Source organism: Aplidium turbinatum, chromosome 15 (genome assembly GCF_918807975.1).
Source record: "Aplidium turbinatum chromosome 15, kaAplTurb1.1, whole genome shotgun sequence".
Taxonomy (NCBI): Eukaryota; Metazoa; Chordata; class Ascidiacea; order Aplousobranchia; family Polyclinidae; genus Aplidium; species Aplidium turbinatum.
The window spans coordinates 15,962,318-15,988,743 of record NC_137486.1 but is presented as its reverse complement, the minus strand read 5'-3'; the positions used below and the strand labels follow the sequence as shown (position 1 = coordinate 15,988,743).

At 37.9% G+C, this 26,426-nt stretch overlaps 1 protein-coding gene across 1 annotated transcript in view; it reads right to left on the bottom strand.

The window, feature by feature from the left end:
- Positions 1-23,152, bottom strand: part of LOC145784316 (nidogen-1-like) — a 32,371-nt gene extending 9,219 nt beyond the window's left edge. The window contains exons 1-17 of the mRNA XM_082596114.1: positions 22,912-23,152; positions 19,431-19,709; positions 18,859-18,992; positions 18,405-18,467; positions 15,567-15,712; positions 14,716-14,910; positions 13,666-13,926; positions 12,219-12,434; positions 10,742-10,851; positions 10,091-10,193; positions 9,089-9,358; positions 7,945-8,073; positions 7,033-7,200; positions 2,788-3,021; positions 2,244-2,486; positions 1,446-1,691; positions 533-754 (exon numbers count right to left, since the gene is read on the bottom strand). Of these exons, the coding sequence (XP_082452240.1) occupies positions 533-754; positions 1,446-1,691; positions 2,244-2,486; positions 2,788-3,021; positions 7,033-7,200; positions 7,945-8,073; positions 9,089-9,358; positions 10,091-10,193; positions 10,742-10,851; positions 12,219-12,434; positions 13,666-13,926; positions 14,716-14,910; positions 15,567-15,712; positions 18,405-18,467; positions 18,859-18,992; positions 19,431-19,709; positions 22,912-23,097 (3,205 nt within the window). The 5' untranslated portion in view covers positions 23,098-23,152. The remainder of the gene's footprint in view (positions 1-532; positions 755-1,445; positions 1,692-2,243; positions 2,487-2,787; positions 3,022-7,032; positions 7,201-7,944; positions 8,074-9,088; positions 9,359-10,090; positions 10,194-10,741; positions 10,852-12,218; positions 12,435-13,665; positions 13,927-14,715; positions 14,911-15,566; positions 15,713-18,404; positions 18,468-18,858; positions 18,993-19,430; positions 19,710-22,911) is intronic.
- Between the last annotated feature and the right edge of the window lie 3,274 nt (positions 23,153-26,426).

The window sequence follows — 26,426 nt, the reverse complement described above, 5'->3', positions numbered from 1 at the left end:
AAAAAAAGTTTTTTTTGTTTGTTTATTTTATTTAGTGTTGTCTAACGGCAACACTGGGAAGGAAAGGGTTAAGTCGCAAATACTTTTCAAGAGCAAACAATCTTTACAACAGGTGTGCGCACTGCGTTGATTGCCGAACGGCAACACTGGGAAGGAAAGGGTTAAGTCGCAAATACTTTTCAAGAGCAAATAATCTTTACAACAGGTGTGCGCACTGTACGCTGTCAGTTGTTGCGTTCGCGATAATGATGCAGATAGAAAGAAAAATTTAAGGGGGCAAAATCAACTGTTTGGGGGAGGCAGTTTTAATATTTGAAATAAGACTTAGTTTAAAAATATAGCTACTGAATGCAGCCAAACATGTATGAAACGTCATTAAACATGTAAATGATATTAAAGACTTTTTTAGGGGGCAACAAGATAAAATTTTGTGGGGGCGATTGCTCCCCCAATCCTCCCCCTCGTGGCGCCTCTAGTTCGTGATAGCGTTTGATTCCAAAATGACAAAAAAAAATTGTAGGCAAATACTTACACTCAGGTTGAGTCCGATGTCGTGACACTTCCGTCCCGTCGGCATCAACGCACATGAAGTATCCACTCGGGTGAAATTGTATGGGTTCAAAAGCCCCCGATTGGGTGCAGATGGGCTGAAAAATGGGTCCTCTTGCCGATCCACCCCGTGATTGTGCTTCTTGGGCCTCAGCTTTCTGCTGCTGGCACGGAGTAAGCCTTGGCACATCCTGGCCACGATTTGCTGTAAAACAGAAAGCGTGAAATCTCCAGTTATCCCCTCTATCAACCAACGCCTTGGTTTTCACTTTGTGCTTTTAAAAGCAAACAAAAGTTAGGATTGCAGTTTGAAAAGAGTCACAGTAAATATCTGAAGGACAGAAGAATTCACAATATTTTTTTAAATTTACAGATTGATTCTAGTGAAATTAAGAAATATTCTTCTATATAGGCTACCAAGACATTTCACTTACATAACATTAAGTATAAAACAACTGCAATAGATATGCTAACAGAAAAAAATGAAATCGTAACTTTACATTTAGTCAATCAATCAATGTTTTATGATACCAGAAGCATACTTGTTGCTTCTACCTCTTTCTAGACCACTGTTGTGATTGGTAGCTTATAGGCCTACCTTGTTTTTCGTCGTGATGGTCAGCAAAAAAACAAACTCAACCAAACTGAAATGAAACAGGAAGAGTAGCCTACATGTTTGAAATATACAAGTTGCATTCATACATTGCAAGTTCTCATGCTGACAGGAAGACGAGACGACCATGAAGACAGGTCTAACAGTCAATTGCCATTCGTAATATTAGGATTATTGCAAGCAACGGAGATAAAACAGATCATACAAGGAATTATAGGCCTACATTGGTCAAAAATCCATTTCCATGCTTACATTAAAAAGTAGATTTAGTTCAGTGTCTTACCCGAACAGTCAAGTCTCGCACCCTCTCCTGGTAATGTCATTGTGTTTGGAATTATAGCTCCTGTCTGAATATCAACACACCAGCACGCCTGGGTGAAACCATTACATTGCCTTGGGGTAAATGTACCGTCGTCTGAGCATTTTGGGTAAATTGGACCGTCTTGGATGTCAGGATTGTTTCGGTGGATTTCCTCAACTTCCGCATGTTTCAGAATACAAGGGGACTGGTCGTGCGAAGTGATGGCAGCTACCAAATAAGTTACAAGTAAAATAGACCGGAACTTGTTAAAGCGAGCTATACGTTTGCAAAGATAATAGAAACAGCTGACTCAATGACTATATACAAATTATAGCTTATAAAAAGTCGGTTTACGTAGAATCAAAGGATCCTTTAACCATTCTATGAAATCTACTTAACAACAGTACTGTAGTGATTGTAACAACACTTTAAAGTCGAAAAATAATCCATACTTAAAAACCCTAACCCAATCTTTTAGAAAAAAAAATAATAATTCGAAAAACTCTCCGTTATAGACAAAAAAATAAAGATTCAATTAGTAACGAGGCGGAAACTTATCAAAAACAGTTGGTAAGTTTGACTGGTGCAAAAGACATGATGTGAAAACCTATTGATTGGAAAGCTTATAAGATGATTAGGCAACAGTAGCATTGCCAGATGAAACCGTCTATTAAAATCTACGTAACGTGTGGTAACTATGAACAGTGGTGAGCTATAGACTAAGCTAATTTTTGCTCACATTAAAATGTAACTTTTATAGATTTATTTTGAGTAACTTACGAAAGCAGTCAAGGCCCGCACCCTCTCCTGGTAATGTCATTGTGTTTGGAATTATAGCTCCTGTCTGAATATCAACACACCAGCACGCCTGGGTGAAACCATTGCACTGTCTTGGGGAAAATTTACCGTCATCTGTGCATTTTGGGTAAATTGGACCGTCTTGGATGTTAGGGTTGTTTCGGTGAAAACGTTCGACTTCAGCACGTTTCCTACTACAGGGCTTGTCGGGCAGAGCAATGACATCTAACATACATAATAAGTCTAAAATGGCTGAAATTTGATAAAACGAGTTATCAATTTATCACGTAAAACTGTGTGATAATGTTAACTAATTAATCAAAGGTTTGAAAATCTAACGTTAAAGAAACAAAACGTTCACTTTACAGTCTGGATATTAAAAAGATAAAATTACAACTTAGTTAAAATGCATTTCACTGCTGGGATACAGTAGGCCTATATTAGTTTTAATAACTCTGACAAAAGGGTAGGTCAACGCTTAACCGTTTAAGTTTACAGAAGTGCCACTTTGAGATCAGTTTTTTACCTTCGCAATCTAAAGTATCGCCCAATCCGAGACCAGTTTGAGTGCCAATGACTTTAGCTCCTGTCTCTGGATCCGCGCACCAACAGGTAGAAGTGAATTCGTTGCATTGTTTTCGAGCATACAATCCATTGGACAAGCACGTTGGAAAATCAGGCCCGTCTTGCAAAGTAGGGTTTTCGTTGAGAAGCCTCTCGGCTGCGTCATAGGCTTTTTGGCATCGTGATTTTTCTCTGGCTAAAACATGCAACAACATACGCAATAAAAGTAATGGAGATGTAGAGCAGCACCTTTTTGAAAGGCATTGTACTGACAATGCAACAGCCACTTTATTCAGTGTGTCACAATCAATATGCGTAGCTCGGGCGAAAACTACATTTTGTTCTGGAATAAGTGAACTATTTTATTGCGTACTTCTGCTGTGGTGTTTTGACGATTACTGACCGATAGCAAACTTTAGTTACGCAATCTGTTATTGTAAAATCTGCTTCTAGAAAGTTTCTGTGTACGTGACATTCTGGAAACTTCTTTGACTTGTTGACCAGAAGAATGAATTTTTGTGATGTTACCATAGCCTCTGGAAGCTATCAGAGTTTTGTTGAGAGTTGTGTAGTATGAGGATTAGAGTTGTGATTGAAAAGTGTATTGAAAACGATTGTAGAGTTCCAGCCGATATTAAATAGATTGTAAAAGTGGAAGTTATTGCCAATTGTAAAGTAGCTGTTGCAAGTAATAATAATGTTATGGTTTTTATTTATTGTCGCTCTACAACAGCTAAGGTCTTTTAGCGACAGGGCTCATTTTTAATTTATATCAGGTTTACGATGTTATCACATTATTACCCGACTCATTCTCACTGCGCTATGCAGGATAGAACACAATCGGTACCGTTTTTAAAGTCTTCGGTTTGACCCGACCTGGAATCGATCTCAGATCTACCAGCACCAGAGCCGGCGAAACCACTCGGCCACTAGCTGTTGCAAGTAGTGGTCTCTATTTATTTTGAAATTGACAAAAACGTTTGCTGATTAGAATGTGATTTCTTTACGTGCTGGAAGTGGTAAAGTAATCGTCAGTTTAAGCATTTCATCTATCATCTCACAAGTAGAACTATTCGATCATTTATCTGACTGTTTACATTTGATATGCCAATAAACTACGTCATCAATCTTTTCAAAGTATCTTTACATGTGAGAACTAGAAAGAATTGTGATAGAATGCAAGGGCTTTGAGCCTTTGTGGGCTACTACTATTATTTCCTCTTGCTGTCTTTATAAAGGTAATCTTTTATTATTGGAAATGACATTTCAATTGCGATGCACAGCAGCAACAAACATGAATCAAAAACTGTAACAAAACATTGAAAAAAAAATGTAAGCTATGCTAATTGGTTTTACAGCACTTCTAATAAGTATGTTGTACAAACCCACAATATTTAAGTTGAAAACGGAAAAGACTAATGACTGCTCCGCATAGCCTACTGGCAGTGTTGGGCGCGATAACTCATTTTTCAGTTAAGCGATGATAATCGATAAACGAAAAATGCCTAAAGCGATAACGATAAACGATAAATCAAAAAAAAGTTAAGCGATAACGATAAGCGATAAATTATCGCAGATAATGTCCGATAACGATAATTTTTTTTCTTGATTAGCGCTACCCCATCCCATGCAGCACGAACTGTTTTCATCAACATGACGAAAAATCGAACATAATATACTGTAAAGGGACAAAACTTTGTAAGTTATGCATGGATAGAATCGCAACAGCGACAGTAGGTATCGAATCTTCAACCTCTTGATCCAGAATCAAACCACTGAGGTAACCGCCGTGCTTATAATTATACCTTCAGATACCAGTTGGATGCTTTTATCAATTGAGTTTAACTGCCGCTTACGTGCAGTAGGAAAAGTAATTAAATCAAATGAAAATACCATAAAAAATTCTAAACTTTGTATTTTGCTTTCTACGGGCTGTTTGCAGCAAAGTCAGCAATAATTGAAAAAATTCCAAAAAACGCAAAATGCTTGAAAATTTATCAGTAATCTTAAACGTTATTGGTAGTAAAAATGTGCATACTGTGAAATCCACAGTATGCACATTTTTATTGTAATTTACTGATGATTTCAGATAATTTTTTTTGTTTTCTTTGTGAACACCTTCATTAAAGCAATGGCAGAACGCTGAGTTGTTGAGATAAGAATTACAATATAGGTACTGTATTAGTGGGAATAAAAATATTTGATTGAGGTAGGCTAGGTCGCATAGGTAGCCTAAATGAGAAAGGTTATACTGTATTTAGCATAATTTTACCCAGGGATATCTAGAGAAGGGGATACGAAGGCTCGCAGTGATTGCCTTATTCTCATGACACTACCAGGGCGGTAGTTTGTAGCGCGTGAAATATGAGGTTCTATTCAAAATTGCAGAAAGTTTTGTAGTGCAACTGGTACAGTCAGCTACCAAAGACAGTTAGTAAGCGTTACATAGAGCATATTTAGAGAATACTTGTTTACAAAGACAGTTGGAAAGTTACCAGTAAGCTGTTTTTTTAAACAAAGCCTTTGCAGTAGGCTAGATGTAAAGAAAGTATATGGGTAGTTGAATTAACAAGCAACCATGAGCATGCTGTGAATATCCAGGCTTGATGCTAATAGTGCAATGCAAGTTATCATAACAAGATTTATTAAACTACTGTCGGGTGCCAATTGTCATTTTACAATAAACACAGATTATTTACGATAAACAAAAGCCCTTCTATTGTCAGACGTAATAAAAGCCTTCGTATCCCTTTCTTTAGATATCCCTGATTTTACCACGCAACTCGATGCGCCTATTGTCATGCAAAAACTACTACAAGATGCAAAAAATGTGATGTCGGTCTGCATGTCAATTATCAAATGCTTCAAGCAATATCATATTCCGCAACGACTTCTTTCAGTGATATTGTGTTACTTTGCTAATTTTCATCTTCAAAGTTTTTGAACTTTTATTTTAATAAAATGCTCGATGACAATAATGACATGACAAGACATGAACAAGACATTTCCCATTTATCACTTTGAGCGATAAGTAAAATGTAATAACGCTTAAGCATTACGCACAAGAAACTTGTGAAATTTGATAACGGATTTGCGTAGCGTCTTATATATAGGACGTTTTTTTTCTTAAAAAGAACAAACACAATTAGGAAAAAAATAATTGTGATATGTTCTTCAGGTCATAATTATGCAATATTTAAATTTTCCGAAATTTTTTTTAAGTAGCCAACTTTCACTTTCGGCACAAATGGGTTAACGTTATAAGTTAAATGGCACTTACGAATTTGGTTATTATTTTTGGATTAAAGTTATATCGCCAAGCTAGAAAAAACTCGACCTTATAGTCTATAACCGATCTTGTGTTGTTATTGTGTGTGAATTTTGTCTTTTAAACTGAGTTTGTGACGTAACCGCACGTCTCAAGGCAAGTTCTTGCAATTTTAGTTAATCTACTCATCTAAAGATTTAATGCGCTTAAAACAGTTAGTTTCATGTTTTGACGAGAGGGATTTTATTTTTTTACGACAATTACTAAAAACTAACACTTCCAACGAAAAAAGAAAACACAAGAATAAAATAGTTGATCGTGAGGTGGCGCGAAAGACCATGTTTCCGATGTAAAAGCGCCTCGTATTGCGACACTTTCACAAACCACTTGCCAATTTCTTTCGCTTCGCTTCAAAGGAATCTGTATACTGTCTGTGCGCTTACATTTTAATTGTAAAATTAACTCGCGATTGCCGATTGCAGCAAAACAACAAGAGACTTGTTGCATGCATTTCATTGCATTGCAATTTGCAACTCTAAAAAATATTGTGTTGTCAAGGCCGTCGCTGCAGGGGGCGTGCCCCCTCCCTTGACAACGACCTGTGCACATACACTTCAGGCACTGAAGAAGAACTGGTTTTAATTTTAGTTTCATTAACTAGGTGGCTAGTAAAAATATTACTTTTCATGGTCTTTCCACTTGTGCGTTGATCCGAAATAAAATTTATCGGCGATTAATTATCGGCAATAATCAAATATTGCCTTTGGCGATAACGATAAACGATAACTGAAAAAATAATTGAGCGACAACGATAAGCGATAAAAATTTATCGCCGATAATTATCGCCGATAAATTATCGCCGATAATGCCAATCACTGCCTACTGGTAGGCCACAAGGTATACAAAAGTGAGATATTTTGGTTAAGATGAAGAACTTACGCTCTGGACATTGCTCTGCGGTTACACACATATCTCCGTTCAAAAACGTGTCCAAGGGACATGTACACTGCATGCGGCATTGCAAGGTGCACCTCTTTGGACGTGATCTCTCATCGCATGTTGTGAAACAGCTGGCACAATTCGAGTACACTTGATTACCAGGACATTCTGGAAAACCAGGTGGTAATTCTAAAGTGAAGATTAGGAAAATAAAAGGGATGAGCCAAAACATGATACTCAAAAGAAATTGGTTGATTAATAAATCTTCATCCTCAGGATGGTAAATCCTCATTGAGATCATAATTCTGGTGGTTTCGCAAGTTTAAATGATTTAAGTAGGTTACCATCACTGATGCAAACCAGTTAGGCCTTTCTGCGTTAATATTGTGTAGTTTTGCTTGCTTTTTACAAGCAACCTTATCCGTTGGTCTCACCTACTGGCAATATGAGAAGCAGATGAAGTTGTTTGCAAAGTTCTTCACCCAAATAAGCGATGCTAAAACAACTGTTCTTGAAATGCATTGCACTGCATGTCTGCACACGCTGAGACTCGAACCTTCATTGCTTGATTCTGTCATTTCTTTGTTGACAGAACTCTTCACTTTTCCAGTAGGCTACAGTTGACCGAAGAGTCCAGAGGGTACTTTTGCATCCGGCCCGTGATAATATCAGGGGACCGTAACCTTTCCAGGGGTCTAAGGAACTTGAAGAAACTACCGCATGTTCTTTGGGTATATTGCATTTTCAAAGAAGTGTCTTGATTTAGAGGTAGGCCGGACGATCTCATTTTGTATCAGGCCCAAAATATCCTCTCAACGGCCCTGCACTTAACCATCGGGAGCGAAATACTCTAATTGTTAAGGAAATGATTTATGAAATACAAGGAGTCATATTTCGATTTTTTTTCCGTACCGACAGCCTCGCAAGTGTAACCATCTCCTCGGAATCCAGGATTGCAAGAGCATTGATATGAGCGCTCAAGGTTGGTACATGTCGCATCTTCGGCGCAGTTATTCGAACTGCTACCGCAATAATCCACAACTGAGATTCAAAAAATTAATTATGTCACTTAAGCGTTAATACAACGTATGCAAAGCATTAGCATGTGAAATCAGTTTACTAATTGTAATCAGAGCACTAATGTTAATTGATGTTTGCAAACTCATTGTGTGCGGTAGGTTTTAGGCTACCTACTTGGTTAACAAAATGAGAACAGGAAAATTTCTGAATTTTATAAGAAAAATGTGGTTCGCTTAGTGATGCACCGGAGGTAACATTTTGGGCGGAGGCCGGAAGCAGGATGTTGGTTTTACAGGCAATGATGATGGCAATGTGTAGGGTTCTTTAAAAGGATCCATTCAGGAGTAAACTTTTGGGTAAATTTCAAATTTAGAAAAGTTTTCTATCCACCCGATATAGTATTCTTTTTAAAGATATTAAAGATTTGTGATAAACAAAGATTTATGGGAAATGACTTTGGGAGAGTAAAATGAATAGTTCTGAAAAAAATGAACAAATCATTTTGCATTGGTTGTACTATGTTACACCTTTTTGAAAAACAATCTGAGGATTTGATTTTTTCTTGGGCGCTGAGGGCTGACCAATGTCAGCCCTCAGGTATCAGGTACCTGATATCAGGTACCATCCATCCTGATATCCATCCTGATATCAGCCATCAGGTACCATGTGTATCCTATTCTTGCATCACTGCAGTCCCACAACGATACAAAAAGATTCATTCAAGGTTATGAAACTGACCACAGGCACACATGCAGTTTGCACACACACCTCCGGTTCCGGGCCGGAGTTCAAAAAGATGGTCTGAGTTTGGCTGGAGCAGGAACGGAAGCTGCAGGTTGTTCTGTCCGTTAGGTTCGTTTGTTTGTTTTTTTGTCATCCAATTGTCACCAAGAAAATTAGACGATGGATAAAGTAATTCCGTAGTAGGCTACTACACTTGAATTGTTGATAAAAACGATGCACCAACGAAAGAATAGTTATAACAAGGGTACTTTCAACTGTTTTTAATTTTGTCTTTCAAAATGCCACTTCGTACCTTCCAGCTCACATTGCTGAGTTCGAGCATTCTTTTCATACCCCTCATCACATTCGCACGAATATGACCCTGGCTCGTTGAAACAGGTTGAATGCGCAGGACATGGACTTCGAACGCATTCGTCAAAGTCGTCGCAAATCCTTCCGTCACCGGCAAAACCAGGACGACACCTGCAGACGAAATCTCGCCCTTCCAAAGGTTCACATTCAGCATTTGGATGGCATCCATGCCTTCTTGTTTCACAGGGATGAGAAGGCACAGCGCTGCTGTCTGAAAAGCCAATTTCTTCAGCTTACAAAACCATTAAACTTCAAAATGTTTTCTCTGAATTGAGTTAATTTGAGATGACAGCCTTGTAGTAAGATGCCGTTGCAAATCTAGGAACCGCAGAACAACTGCACAAAGCGGGAACGAAGAATACGAAGTGTGCATAACAAAGCTTAGTTAAGATGAAAAGTAACGTCCGTTAGAGTTGTTCAAACACAAAGCACACTTTCTTGTTGATTTTCCAGGTGTTTGAAGCCTTCGCATGTATCTTAATTAATGGTGAAGGCAAAAGATAAAAGGACAGCGTTTAAACTAGCCTACTAGTCCCAACTAGCTAATCAGTCGTTTTTTTAAATTGATTCAACGTCTGCAAACGTTGAATACAAAAAACGAGTGATATGCTGTCTTGGATAAATGAGTTTTTAAAGAATGTAAATTGATTGGCATTTGGCATAGCCGCTGATAGTTCTTCGTCGTTTTATCTGCTAATTGCTTCAAACTAAAGGTAACAACATGATGATGGATTTGCTATTTCTTTCATCAGCAGCAAGATCTTAGTTGCAAACGACACCGCGCTTTGCATGAGATTGGGCGGCATCCAAATAGAAAAGTGTTTCCGTGCTCAAACCAAAACTTTGCACAATCCTTTTTTACGTTTGAAACTACAAGATCATGCATCATTTAGTTTATTTTGTGTGATTTTATGTTTATCTGATCTAAAACCAAATAATTTACCTGGGGAAGACATCTTTGTGTTCAGGGCGTACCTTACATTGTCGTCAGTCTCGTGGAAGTTAAGGAAAATTTTAGAAACATGCAATTTCAAAGTTTCTTGAATCTGTAAAAACAAACGAGTAATTCTTAACTATAAACTACTGTTTGCAAACTGTATTCTAACGACTTGCTTGGCCAAATCACTTGGCGCACAAAACAAGTAGGCTATGTAAGGATTTACATTGCTGAATAATACAGAATAAACAAACTATTAACGTAAGATAGACAATAACTACCACACGTCACCGGAAGAACGCAAGAAATTAATTTATAACACCAAATAATGTTAACAATAGTAGGCTACTGCATAGCCTTTAAAGTTCAACCGATTGATGTGCAAGAACGTTTAATATTAGCAACACTTATCGAAACTCTTGTCTTGGTGTACCTTTTAGGAGAAAACTATTTTTCTACTAACCTTCTAAGGGGGTACATTTAATAAAGTTAAACTGCATAAAAAACATAACAGGAAAGGTTAACTGCATGAAAATTAAATAAGTTTTGGCTCGAAAAGCCGGTTTGTGATTTAACTTTAAATAGGTCTACCAGCATTCAATTAAAAACGAAAAGATTGACACCAACCAGATCAGAGAAACAATTCATCAAACTTACATTTTTCATTGAATCTCTGCACTCGCTGAAAATAATATCTTGGGTGATGCGGTAGGTGTGAGTTACATCGCCAATCGTGTACGAGCGAGAAGAGTTGGTGGAAATACGACCTAGCCACAAAATATTTGCAATTACAGTATGCTATGTATAGTTGTATACACATATGTTACGTATGCTTAATATATTGTCGCTTTACAAAACAGCAAACATTTTCAGCACTTTATGTCATTTGGTGAAAAATATTAAGCCTTTTTATTAACAACATGATATACTTTTTCTGGTGCAAGCTGAACTATCACAAGATGTATAAATTGATAATAATCTGCTTTAATTCCAACGTTATTCAGACACGACTGACGTTCTTCAAGTCAGCCAGGGTGTCTGGTTGACGAAACGTCGGAATTAAAGCAGATTGTAACCTTATACATCTTGTGATAGTTCAGCTTGCACCAGAAGAACGCATATCATGTTATTTAACTAAATGCCTGGTGAACGGCCTTATTCAATTTTTTTTTATTCTTGTTACTGATTGTACGTTTGCGTTCATTAGGTCAAAACAATTATTTGCAATCATTCACTCTGGCAACACTCACAAGATATCAATTTATTTTTTCATGTAAAATTAACGTTGTCTCAACTACGACTTTTACTTTCTGAAAACTGATATGTGATCGACAGACCAAATAAAACCAAGAAATGAAAAAGTGACACAAATACAAGAAGTTTAATTTGACATATCAGCAAACTGCTAATGAGGCCAAATAGCTTGGGGCACGCGAAACGTTGTTTGCTATTTTCTTTCTTCATCTGCTTTTTAATTTATTCATCTTCTGATGACGTCAGATCTTATTTGTACAACTTAATAATGGCGTGTACAAAACTAAACAAATAATTTTTTAAGATTTTGCCAACAACTAAACAAGGAAAAGCTTGTCATGAGTTGATGATACGTTCTTCTTTTTTAATCTTTTAAAAACAGTGATATATGTGACGTTCTTTTTTGTTGTAGACACAAAATGTGACGTTCTTCTTTGTTGTGGGCACAAAACTTATGATCAGAAAAGGTGCCGTCGCCAACTGCTGAAGCATAAACGAATAAAACATCCGCTTGTGTATTGGTTGTTCCCATAGTTAACCGGTTGGTTCTTGAATTTTTATCCTCGAACTGACAAAGCCTTGATTGGTTAATGGTTATTCCTGGTAGTTTCGCATACTGAGGCTCTTGGCGCACGGCCGGTTACCGAGATTGACAGAGTGAAGTTTTTCCGGATGTTGAAGTGTTGTTGCCGGGGAATTATTCCATTCACTAGGTGCCTTTGAATGGAGAGCAGTCCTGAAATGCGTTGCTCAAGCGCACACCCGGAGAGTCGAACCAGCGCCGCGTGATCTTGAGCCGGGCGCGCAACCACTGAGCTAGCGGGGCCGACGGGGCGGACGAACTGTTGGTGTACTACGAAACAATGTTGTGATACTTTACCTGGGGAAGACTTGACATAATCTTCAGTAAAATCGCCCATTGTCACTTCAGCATCGGCAGGAATAGAAGGCAGCATCCCGACGAACTTTGTGTCAACTACAATGACATTCCCATCAGAGTTTTCTTCTTCTCGAACCCCAAGGAATCTCTGGGTCATTGCAAATCTGTAGCCACCTTGGTCGTAATTAATATTCACCCGACGTTGAAAACTGCCACCTGCGTGGGACGAAAGAAACATTGAAATTAGTCGATTTGCCAATTAAACAAGAACGTAAATTAAAGTCGTAGGTTCAAGCAGTTTTTCGTTTTCATTTGCTTTATTCCGCTTGTCAGTACAATGAGCTAATGAGCTTTTTATTCATTACCCTTCGAATATTGGTGGTTACCTGAGCTAAATGTCAAGGCAAGGTAGCTTTATTCTACGGAAGAAAAAGGTTCAAACGAACGGCTACTACCGATGTAGCCTATTGCTAGCCCAGAAGAAGCAATCAGGAAGTTATGGTTAATAATATCAGTCACAGTTTCTTGAACATTTAAACTCGTTCATCTCGAGCAAATTGTCCGGAAATAGATTTTGCCTTCAAGAGCTTTTTGAGTGTATGGCATTGAAAAAAGAAAATTAAATTTCTTTTTCTCGAAAACTTTCTTCCAAGCTTCTTTTTTGCTTAAGTTTATTTAGCGCTTGTTTGTTTGAAAATTTTGGATTTTGTCTCAAACTTTGTAATTTTTCGTAGGCTACATTTTGTTTGAGCTGTTTGCAGCAACATGATTCTGGGCTTCAACGTTTGCAAGACCAAATTTAGCTCCTTGAAAAAGTTAGTCGTGTTTGTTGGGAGTAAATGTCGGAATAAATACAAAATACAGATTGCTATCAACGTCTTATTATAGATTAGCTTATAGTTTTGTTACGCCAAGAAAACAATTAGGACAATTTAACTCCAAGAGAAAATCTTACATCTTCCACTTCTTACAGGTTTGCCTCTGGTTGAGAACGCCTACATGAGGCTGCTCTTCAACTAAGATGCAAGAGCAACTTTAGAAGAATACTAAACTCTGAAAGAAGTGGCTATTGTTACGGTGATTTTTGCCATGGTGTGCAATCAAAGAGCTTTGATTCGTAGTAGTGTTCCCAGATAAAATCTTTTTGTCTCAAGTTTGAGATATTTTTAAAATCTGGAAAAATTCCTAAGTTTTACTTTCTGCCCGGGACTTCAAAATTTCCCAACTTACAAGGATTCGTTTTTAACGGTTTTCAAGTTTTTTTTTAATTTGTGTAGAATTTCTTATCTGGCAACACTCACAGAGAAAAGCACCGTAAATGTAGCTACGGCCAATTTTAAACTACCTTCCTGGGCTCAGCGCTAGCAAGTAAGGTTACTTAATTTTTAAACAATCTTAAGTAAGCCAAGAATCAAAGTTTTGAACATCAATAACAAAACAGGCTTACCTGTAAATTGGAAGCCATTGGGGGCTGAAGGTGAAGTGGAAGCAAATAGCCAGCCAATAATTTCCCCAATCGCTGATATCGGTTGAAGTGCGAAACCAAGCTTGGCATCAACGCCACTGATCGCTGTGTACGCTCGACCCTCGTTTGTTATGACGTAAGAAAATAAGGCAACATTAGAAATCTGAATACGTTCGACCGAGCCACTGGCATCTCTCACGTCAATTACACCAGATACGTTGCCGTTCACACTCATAGGTTCATCTGAAATGTATTGAACTACTTCATTAGACTTTGGTCAACAAAAACAGCCTAGTCAGCAAATTAACAAACGTTGCATCAATGAAAAAAAGAACTACTGTATATCAAAGTAAAAATGTAATTAGCTGACTAGAATGATTAGCAGCCCAGATTGTTGCATCAATGTAAAAACCTTGAATCAATGTAAAATGACGAATTTTGCTGTCTGGGAGTGGCTGCAGTATGCATTTGATGAACTAGAAAGCAACAGAGAAAAGATACCAGTTCTTAATTTAATGCTTCATTGAAACTTTGAACACTATGAAAATGCGTAATCTCAAAGGGAATATTGCGTAATAAAAGTTTTAAAAATGAATCGGCCTACCCTGCTTCAAGTCATGGTGGGATAGCTAAGATTTTAACCTAATAACTGGACTGTTTTGCAAAACATTGCAAGTTAGAAAAATTACGCTGGTTCATAGAAAACAACATAACTTATAAATAAACATTTACTAAAGTCTAACGAATGTATAGGCCTAAATCCACAATCGCCAGCGTCTGCATCAGATCAGACACATACCGTACGGTAATCAATAAACAAACAATCGGTCGCTTTTATATGCCCAAGCAAATTTGATGAGACAAGATTTGGACAATCCTTTTTATGTAATTCAAACATTTCACTTGATGTTGAGTTATAAAACTTGTCCAAAAGAGTCTCAAACGACCACAACAACTTCAGCACACTTTACATCATAATAAAACAACGAAAAAAAATAACTTTATTGTGTTTCAATAAACCTCACTGTTTACCGTTTTTCAAGCAAACTTTTCCGTTGCCGAAATGTCCAGACAAACACCGACAGCAATAGCCTCTTTCAAAATTGACACATTCTGAATTTTCAGCCACGCATGGTTCTTGAGAACGGGAGCAGAAGTCTCGAGCGCGTCGAGGTGGGGAAACAGGAGGTTGGAAATTATCATCATCGTCGTCGTCATCGTCTTCGACTGTAATGTGATCGGTGGATTTAAGTTGCTTAATATTGTCATGGCATCTAGGCTTACGCATGGTGGTTGAGGCATGTCTTTGTGTCCTACTGAGACATAGCTCTGTATGCTCGTGAGCGGTGTCGAACCAATTACCTTCCGAGTGTCGTACCAGGGTTCTAACCACTCGGCTATGCAGCTGGCAAGGCTTTCATCCTGATGTCGCCTATACAATTTTTTTACTAACTCCCAGATCACTAACTCTTAATGTATGTAGGCTATGTCGTATCCAGGCTTACACCCGGTGGTTGAAGATTTAGATTAAGTGGACGGAAAGGCAAGGATGCCAATCTTCGTGTCCACCTTCAGGCATGCCTTTAAGTGTCCTGCCACAGACACAGCCGCATGCTCTTGAGCGGTGTCAAACCGGCGCCCTTTCGATTGCCGTTCCAGGGTTCTCACCACTCGGCTATGCAGCCGACTAACTCTCTGGAACTGTAACACTTTGGAACTAACTCTTAATGACATGCCTAAAGGAGACCACCAAGCTTGACTTGCTTGATATTTTGTCGTTATGAAATAACTTGTCTTTAAGAAATCTTTATCCGAAATATGTGAAACCTCACAGTAATACAATAATACAGTATTAATGAGAAGAACTGGCATTGTGTTCTTACGGTTAACGTCTTGGACGTTGATGACAGGCACTGTTTGCCGCTTTGTGTGACGTACTCTCTCAGGAGCTATCACGTCACTATTTTCTCTTACTCTTCCACCGCCAATCTGAAAAATCCATTCTCCTTTGCTGCGGGTGTTTTTGTAACTAAAAATTAAAATCAGTAGCTATACATTAAATTAAAAAATTAAACAGTTTAAAAAAGTTCCAAAGCAACCTCTTCTAATGCAAAATCAATGTTAAACTTTCAAAGAGTTATAAAAAGGATGAAAATAAAAGTAGCCTAAGCTATAGGGCCTATATTTTAGGCCCTAAAATATAGGTTAGCTACCTACAGAAGCTACCTACCTACAGAAGATACCCTAAAATTTAGGGTATCTTCTACCGCTTCTATGCTCTCCCTTATTGCAAGTTTGTAATTGATAGTTTAAAAACAGTTGACTACGGTCCCTTGCATTGCTTTGAAGAGATGTGTTACCACATGAAGATTTATGCATTAGCTAAACAGACAAAACTTCATCATTATAAATCATCATGTGTTGCAGCTAAACTTCTAGTAAATGCAATCAGTGGCGGCTCGTCATAAGGGACTGCGGCCCCCCAACATTTTTGTGCATCTGTGAATTATATTGCATATAGATAGTTTTGCCATGTTTTTTTAAATTTATTTCGCTTGAAGAATTAAAAAACTCTAAATATTTTTTTTTTGTAATAAAAAAAAATTGTATTGCAAACATTAATTGGCAACTCTGGGTCTGCAAATTTTGCAGGTCCGGTGTTGCTTGTTCTTTTTTTTATGACGTAGGTTTTTCAGAAAAAAGTTTTCTAGCATCACTGAACAAGCGCTGCAGGGACTGCAAATAGAACAGACCCTGGTCAGAGATTCCAACTTTGGTTCTCGTAAATCTTTAGGGAAAGCGTGTGGAAGCTATCGGTGATTAGGTGAAGGGATCGTAGGTTACTTTACTTGATCTGTGTTTTGAGAAGTCACTGAGACAGACTAGTTTTGATGTAAAGTAAAGCCAATTACTGTAATTATTGGTGCCCTTTCCCTCTGGATGATGAGGTCATGATACGTCACGCAGGTTGGAATGGACTATTATAAAGGAGGAAGTACGGGGTGGAAATGCACTGAAAAACACCTGAAGGAAATTGTCTCCCATTTATTCATTTTTAGTTCAATTTCAACAAATTTGCTATCGTAGGAAAGCACAAGCATAGATCTAACCAACTAAGTTAATACCAAGTCCCATAATAGTACTAGCTCCATCTGGTGGCCACCTAAACCTGACCAAATTCAAGCCATTATCAAAAGTTTACTTTAAATGATAAAAACATTAAACGACAGCCAATTAAAAGAACATGTTACTGTGTTACTAACCCTAACTCAGTGCATTTATAACTCAGTCCGGTACAGGTTTATAATTATTTATATTAGGTTAGCCCAGGGCCGGATTTAGCTGATGGGGGCCCGGGGCACTTTTAGATCGGGGGGCCCCCGTGCAAAAAATTTTTCGCGCCTACGGCGCGTAGAAACCATCTCTATGTCTACAGTAGCATCAGTCCAGTACTGCACAGCATTTTGTAGAAACTTTAAAGGTCAAAAGGAATAAAATAACACAAAATCACATTTTTTCCACATAGGGGGGCCCTTCAAAAGTCGGGGGGCCCGGGGCAACTGCCCCCTCTGCCCCCCCCTAAATCCGGGCCTGGGTTAGCCTACTGGTTGATGCAGCCTCCCCATGTTTTGAGACCACGAGCCGCCACTGAATGCAATGTCTGATCATAAATGAAATTCGTTCATCTGATGAAAGTGAAAGTAAAACCAACAACAAACAGGTTGATCTATTGTTTCACTGACGTATTTACTTTCACTTTCATCAGATGAACATTGTAACTTGTGTTAGAAACGGTAATTGTCCTGATGAACACCCAAACTTTTCAGTATTCGGTTTAGATTTATTCATATAATTCTTTAAATCAGATTGTATCATTACGGAAAAGGTGTTTTCATTGAGTGCTGTGGTTTGCTGTTAGCTCTATGAAGCAGTTAAGTAGTAAGCAATGCAAAAATTAACAACTTAACTATTGTAACAGACAGACTTTACAAATGTAAAAATTCTTTTTCGATCATGCAGAAAGTTAACAAAATGTCAATTAACAATCGCGTCAAGATCGATTCAAATAAGAGAGTTCGCAATTCCAGCCGAGCTAACAAAACTGGTGCAATTGGTAAGTAGAAAAAAACTTTATTAATCAAGAGGAGGGATGGTACTTGCTTTTTTTAAGAACTTTTCTATAATTTTTGACAGTACTACATTGAAAGGAGAATCAGTCAAATATCCATGAAAATGAACTTGATGTTAACATGGGTTTTGATGTCTGTTTACATAAACTAGTTTAAACTATGACGTATTATGGTGGCAGACAAAACACGTTCAACTATTAAGAATATTTATTAAAAGATACATGGAAACCGCAAACCACAACAGAAGGCAAGAAAATTACTACATTTTGATTTGCTCTATTGACTAATGTACTAATGATGATTGACTAATGTACTTGCTAGTATAAACTAATGAACAATGATTTCCAACACACAATGAATTTAAAAGTAAATCACTACTTTCAAAAAGCAACCGCTGTATAACAAAGGATTGATGTTACACCAAATTGCAATGCGCAAATCAATTGATGAACCTTCACTGGAAAAAATTTAGAGAAGTAAAGTCACCATGAATGCGCTTGCATTTTATTACGTTTACGTTGCTACCCTTGAAAAACGCACAACGATATCTTATAAAATATTTTGTGGTTTTGTGCAAGTTACTGTACTTACTCTACCAGGCTGTCGACAGGATACATTTCCAAATAACGGTCATCACCCTTATTGAATCCAGTTCTGCAATAAATTGAATCAATAAAGAATCTGTGATACATTAATCACAGTTAAACATGACGGTGAAGGAGTTTTTAAACATTTGCTTTTGCTTTTTTTACTATTTGGAAGCTTTTGCGCATGAACGGTGTATTTTTATATTTTACTTTGGACTAGTTTTTGACGATTATTTTCATAATTTTGTTGTTTTAAGCCATGGAAGACAGTGAAATTATCTGATGACACTAAAAAAGTCGCAATAAAACAAAAAAGAACTAGCCTATAGTATAGAAAGCAAACACTTTTGAGCCTATAGTATATTACCAAACACTATACACCAACGAATGTGTTCATTGCCTTGGGATATCAGCAGGATACAAGCAAACTGTGGTAAGAGCAGCGTCAAAATGCTTACTTTGCTTGGAACATGGCAGATTTTCTCTTTTGACCTGCTGGGATACTTCCCATTTTGTTTTCCGGGTACAAGAATATGGCGTAGGTGTCACGACCGTTGGACACAAGAACACTTTGGAATGTAAATGTGGCAGTCTACAAAATCAATAGAAGGAGTTTTGAAAGATTCTAAAACTTACACAAAGTAAATTATGGCTTCAATATCAATTAAATAAAACTAAATCAAATTAATTTAAACTTTTTGTTCATTTATTTGCATTAGTCACGAAGGCCATTTTAACTCTACATTGAATTTTACCTTGTTAAAGATTTCTTTCCAATAAAAAAACGCTTTGATAGTTAGACTAGTTTGTCCAAGAATAACGTCCTACTTTTAAAAATTATAGCAACACAGAGTCCAGCAGTAAAGTGAAGCAGGAATTGATGATGATAGACACGTGTTTCAGTGTACAGTACTCGGGGCTCACCGGTATTACTTCATCAATTGAACATGCCACAACGAATCTCGACGGTCATTATAAACCAGATGATTGAATGAAAAGTTAAATAAACGAAAAAATACTAAATTCAGACCTCTCCTGTCAAAGATCGGCCCTCAACTTCATGCCAGGTGACAATGAACACAGATTCAGCGTCGAAATCAGCAGCAGTTGAAGGAAAAGCTCGTCGAATGTCCGCTGTGGCACGAAATCGAACCCCAATATCATTGCTCTCTCTGTAAAAAATATGTCCCTGGCTTGTGGTGTCAAGGTCCAACATAAACGGCGAGAGCAACGCTTCATTGAAAGGAAAGTTTGATGAAAGAACATCCCTCGTCTGATGGTCGAAAGAAATGTATCCGTCGGTGTTAACCTAAAAGCCGAAAATGTTTATCACTTTGAAACTTATTTAGCTGATCCTGATTCAGGACAATTCCTGATGAACACCCAAACTTTTCAGTACTCAAGTTGGTTGGTTTAGATTTATTCATATAATTCTTAAAATCAGATTCTATCATTGCCGAAAAGGTGTTTTCATTGAGTGCTGTGGTTTGCTGTTAGCTCTACGAAGCAGTGAAGTAGCAGGCAATGTAAAATTTTATAACTTAACTATTGAAAAAACAGACTTTACAAATGTAAAAATTCTTTTTCAATCATCCAATGTACCGGATGGAAAAGGTGTCATTACAGTATTATATAAACACCAGCTGTGCTCGGCGACAAACGGAGTATCCTGACGTATTCTGATTCAGATATTTATGTCTGAAACGACATGACGGATGCCCGTCGTAGAACGAACCAACAACTACTCTAGATAAAAGTTGTAGGCTATTCCTGTTATGGTGAATATCTTCCGCCGTGTCATCGAAAAATTGTATGTTCAGTTGAAATTAGAAATCTTCAATTTTGTTGATCGACAAACTGTAGTTTCCTATTGATATTTTTTTGATTTATTTGTGAAAAGGAACATCTTTTAGCATTTGCAGCATTTGAGGGAAAGTTACCATGGCGTCATTTTGCTTCAGGCTTCCGTCCCGCTCAATGAGACTTTGCAATGCTGACCTCAGCATTGCCAACAACACGGTTTCCGTAGGCTTGCTTTGTAGGGAAACCATAGTTTTGTAGCAATTTAATTATAATCAGGAAACGTCTGTCTGCATCAGACTAATGAGGGGTCTCCAAGCACATGCCATAACCTCAAACTATGTTTATAACTTACGCAGTTTTGAAGTTTCATGAAAGGGTAATGAATCGGAAACAATAAGGTAACTATAAAGTAGGTCAAGGTCTTCTTAAAAAAATGCATTTCTACATGATAATGAACCGTAAATTGCTGCTAAATTCTAAAACAAAAACGAAAATTTTAAAAGTAGATAACCTTCACTTTCGTTGTGTCTACCAACTGTATTCATGATCAAACCGCGGTTTGTATATTTGTAATGTGATAGAATTTACAAGTAAAACCTGTCAAGTTTTGACTGAATTTCTAAAAGACAATGATAATTGTGCATGATTAGAAGCCGTTTCGGCAGTCAATTATCAAACATTTGCTTTTACGGAGTTAATCTGTAATCGTGTTACGTAAAAGTTTTTATTTGAAAGGGTTCGATGCAAAGCTTTTTGCAGGTTAGTGCCATAATTGCGCAACTTTAAAAAACAATTATTGCCACCAAATTAACACACAGCTTCACAGTGCAATGGAATGCATAGCTACAACTCACCACACTTGAAAAAATAAACCTAGGTAACGAAGTATGTGACTGCTTCTCAACTGCTGTCCCAAAACCAAACATAAGCTTGTGCAGCAACATGGCTCCTTTAGTAAAGTTTGCAAGTAATGACTAACGCTTTTTAGATTAACGCTTTTTTACAAATAACTGGCATCATTATGGCATTGGTGAAAGAACGAAAACTTAAAGGAACAAATATGTCGAGGAGCCAAAAAAAAGCCAAACTAAAATTTGGCCCTACTAAAATTTGGCAAGATGCACGAAATCGATCAAACTGGAACATCATTGTACAATGTACATCGAGGGCTGTATTAGCTATGATACCTACAGAGAGATGTCAAAGAGTTGTGAAACGGGCCTACAAGTAAAAGTTTCTAATAAATGCTTTTGCGTCCACTTTTTAAATTTTTCGTACAGCATCGGAGATGGTGTTATTGCTTAAGTCTGTTTCACATATCAAATAAAAACTTAATTGTTTCGGATATGAGCCTACAGCACATAGGCCTATTCAATTGTCTATCAAATCCCTTGAGGAGATGAATTGGCTATTTTTGTCACTGTTTTGGTTGATTGTGAAGTGCTGTAGTTGTAAATGTACGTTGCTTCTTCGTTTGAGCTTTTGGGGCTAATGGTCTATCTTTTTATTTTCCCAGATTGACCAATCATCATGTTACTTGGACTACAATAAGGGCTACTGGAGAACAGCCAAAACTGAGTAGGACAAACGTATCTCTCAAGTAATTCAGTTTCAAACAAACTACAAACTAGTCATGCCATTTTGAAGAATGCTTTTGAAAATTCATTACTTTAATTGGATATTTTCTTGTAGGCTATATGTCCGTGGCAGATATACAACGATTTATTTATATCTCACGTGTTTTCTACAAGTTTTCCACTTATTTCACCATTGAACTATAAACATTGCCATAACGTATGACAAAAACATGTTAGAAGATGAAATGAAGCGTGAATATTTATCGATTGAAACAATTTCACTATTGAAGCTTTATTCTTGCAAAAGTGTCAGATTCGTTTCTATAAACATGGACTTACGGTTACGCCCAAGATAAAAAAAAAAGGTTAATTTTCCTGGTCGTCGTAAAAATCTCACTTGTTCAAACAGTAGGCTACCAATTTCACGCCGCTAGGCTGCAGAAAAGTAATAATCGTATAGTTGGAAAAAATGTAATAACGCTTCGCAATTTGCGTACAGGAATCCACTTTTTTAAAGTCGTCGGTTAAACCAAAAACAAAAAAAAAACAAAAAAACAGTGCACTATATAGGCCTATAGCTACTATATTAAAAAAATGTTGTTTTCAACTTTTAACATCACCAGAAGTCAAAAGTGAAATTGGATTTTGCGATTATTTTATTTTAACCACTTAGTCTATCTTAAATATACAAAACCAACAAACGCAATAAGGTTTTCAATTTTATTACTTTAGCACTTGCTTTAGCATCATAGACAGCCTGGCCTGTAGCTATCCACTCAACGCAAAAAATCTACAATTAAATGCCTGATAAACAGTACATTCTATTTATGTTAGATTATTTAAATTTAGCTCAAATTTGCGGTTAGCTGCAACAAGACAAAACATGTAACATATCAACCTTGGAGGCAATATTTACATGTGCGGATACCAAACCACAAAAACTTATGACCAAAGTGCAGTTTGCGTATGGCATCATAGCAAGTTAACCTTTCGAGAATTCAAGTTTCTGGCATGTTAATTTTCAGGTTCCTTTCGCAACTGTTCATTTGCTTTCGAGGAAGCGTACAAGCACTGCATTGTATCAAAGAGAACGTCCTAAAGAAAGAAAATCGGACAAAATAGCAAACTTACCCACAAATAGTCGTACTCTTTGTCGTAGAATTTTGCAGGGACGCTCAGAGCAAGTTTGTGCGAACTTTCAGAGTCTCCACTTGGCAATCTGTTGTCATGTTCTTCGCTGAATGGATACAAATCTTCGACTGTTATCGCCTGAACTATACCCAACAGCCCAATGAAAATCCACAAGGATATCTTCATTGTATTGATAACTGACCTGTTCCAACACTAAATTTTACAAACTTGTTCAGCTACCTCCCGCAACAATCTGAAAAGTTTCTTGAAATGACGAGAGTGCAATTGGGCGAGCAATGCAAAAACTTTGTGAAAAGAGAAAAAAGCAAAAACAAGCGTCACAGTGTTGCCACAAAAAGAGCAATCAGTTCTAAACGCGACAGCTTGAGATCATAAAACACGGTAGAAGAAAGTTGAAACGTCTTTGTGGCGATTCGTTTATGACCGAAGTACATTTGTATACAATATCAAAAACAGTGGTCAGTAGACTTTCAAGAATTATATTCGAGTACTGGCAGAGGCGGATCCAACCAAGGCCTATGAGAGGGGGGTACGGAGGGTACGGCGTACCCTTGAGGGACCAAAACTGTAATTGTTGGGGTCCCAAAAATGTAATTTTATAGATTACGCACAAAATTGTTTGGTTAAAACCATCCTAAATGACTAAATTCAAGCATAAAAGTTGTTGTTCTGTAGTCTTTGGGGGGCCCGTAATGTAGAAAAAGGGCCCAAAAAGGTAATTTAATTAATTGCGCACAAATTAGGGGCCCAAAATGGTGATTTAATGTTTTACGTCCAAAAATGTTTTGTTAAAAGCACCCTAAATTAAATCATAAAAGTTGTTTATTCTCTTGGGGGGGAGGGGCATAGTGTAGCAAAAGCAGGGTTGAGAAAAACCTGGGCTTTTTTTAAAAAGCCCGGGTATTTTTGGGCTTCTTTTGTTTTTAAAAACTATTCAATTCAATTCAATTCATTTTTCTTTGTCAGAATGCAAAAGAAATGATATCGTGAAAAAGAAATACAGTAACAAAACCAACAAAAGGAAAAGGTGGCAAAACCTTAATGGTTTAAGACGTGCATGAAAGGATCCAATATTTCGGTATATGCATCTATTAATATAGTTAAGCACGGCCACCAAACCTGATACTTTAAAACAAGTAGATGAATTAGCCTAGTTAAGAATCAGTCGCCTCCTCGTTCCTGAAACAACTGGAGCGCCAATTCTTAAAGCAATGGAGCGCCAATTCTTAAAGCAACCATTTGAAAACGGTAGTTTCACGCTTATTTCACTTCAAAATGAATTTCGGAGCAGGAGCCGTAGTGAATATTGTCGAAGCAGGAGCGCAGCCGGAGTAAAAAAAACCGACTTCGTTCACCTCTGCTAGGCATGTGGTGAATGCAAAAGTCAATGAAGAAAGTTTATTGGTCAGATGATTAATTTTATTATGTTTTAATAAGATGTTATGTTTGAGTCTTGGTAGAGAGCTTGACTTGTTGTAGCCTACCAGATAGGCTACCGTACGCATAACACTCAGTAACTCGGATTTAACATCTTCTATTAAACAGAAAAAAAAGAAAACACTAGTACACTATTAAATTCAACGCCGACACCGTTGTGGTGTCGGATATTAAATCCGACACCACATAGTGTTCTCATCAGGAACAACTATAGGCTACACCTACATCTAAGAGAAAAAAATAAATGAATTTGAAAATTTTACATTAAAGCTGTACAAGCGACACCTCTCAACAGCACCATCAACAACGGACACACGAATTCAATGCAGGATACACAAATTGGCGAGGGACAGATCACATGATATGCACAACACAAAACATTAAATAATAGTTTTATTGCAGCCTGATACCATTATTGCGCACAGATGTCCAATTCTGCAGTAAAATATTGTATGGTGTGCAATGTGCCTAAGCAAACATCACGCGTTTTGCCAAAGACAAAGAAGGTCCGAAGTGAGAGGGGCGCCGGAATGACTTTTCGTACCCCTAGCAAAAAATTCTCTCAGAGGCCCTGGATCCAACAAATAGCTTGAGCTTGAGGGGAGCGCCGGTTTCAACAAAACACGACGATGTGTAGGTCTACATGAGTCCGAACTTGTAAATAGGCCTACACGGTAAACAATGTTACATTTCTGTGTTTTGGGAGTCAATTGCCTCCCCCTGGATCTGCCACTGCGTCCCGGGTAAACCTCACAGCCAAGAAAAATTATATGAGAGACCTGTATGCAGGCCCGGATTTAGGGGGGCAGAGGGTGCAGGTGCCCCGGGTCCCCCGACTATTGAAGAGCCCCTCTACGTGGAAAAAAAATGTGATTTTGTGTTTTTTTTCAGCCTTTGAAGCTTCTGCAAAATGCTGTGCAGTGCAGGATTAATGCTACTGTAGAATCTGATGTAGAGGTGATTTTTCGCGCCGTGGGCGCAAAAAATTTTTTTGCACGGGGAGCCCACCGATCTAAAAGTGCCTGCACCGGGCCTCCCATCAGCTAAATCCGGCCCTGCCGGTATGTTGTTGTAGATCTGGCCTCGTGTAGGTCTACTTGTCAGAGATGTTTACATGATCAAGATCCTGCAGGATCATTGAAAACTGGCAGGATCAGGGCAAGATTCCATTTTCAGCAGATCAAAGGTAGAAAACAGGATAGGCTATAAAATTACTCACAAACTGACCAGATTTACTAATCAGAACTGGGGTATTTGGTAGTAGTTGCCGAACAAGCACGTCCTATCATCAGTCGCACCTTTCGCGCTCATACGATATACGCTGCGTATAACTTATGTGGTGGTGGATGACATAGGCTATGGCATTCGGCGCTGCTGCAACTCTCACCTATGCCTCCTCGTAGTTGGTAGCGTATAGGCTACCCTGGATACAACGCGGCATACCCTGGATACCGGTCTCGACTGACTTGCTAAACTAGGTGAAGGGTGCGGTTCCCTCATAAGTTAGGGAAGCCATTGAGAGAGAAGTAACCTCTCAGTACGTGAAGACTAGAGCGGCGTGTGGAAGCGGAAGAACTCTGTGTCAACGGTTTCTCTGGAGCGCATAACACCACAACTGGCGGTAAACCTAGTGTCGGGTTGTCGTCGAGCAATTTGTCAACAACCTCTTTGACTGGTAGCGCGCGCCAATTCATATTAGCCTAAATTTGCTAAGACCATCATATTGATAGCCTAAGTAATTTTTGTCGCATCTTGTCACGGCTTTCACATAATTGATACTTTGTGATTAATTTTTACATTTTTTTTCTTTTGAAGCTAGAGTTCACGAGAAAATATTAATTTTTGAAGCTAGCTACGTGATTAAAAATCAAATGTCTGAAAATTTACATAAACCTGGCAAAGTCTGCAAACGTTGAATCAATGTAAAACCGGAGTGATTTTCTTGCTGAGCAGTGAGTAGCTACCCTTGCGTCCGTGGATTGGAAAAAGTTGCTCAATACTTTCTAGACGGTGACTGATTTACTCTGATAGCGTGACTGATAATCCACACAGCAATG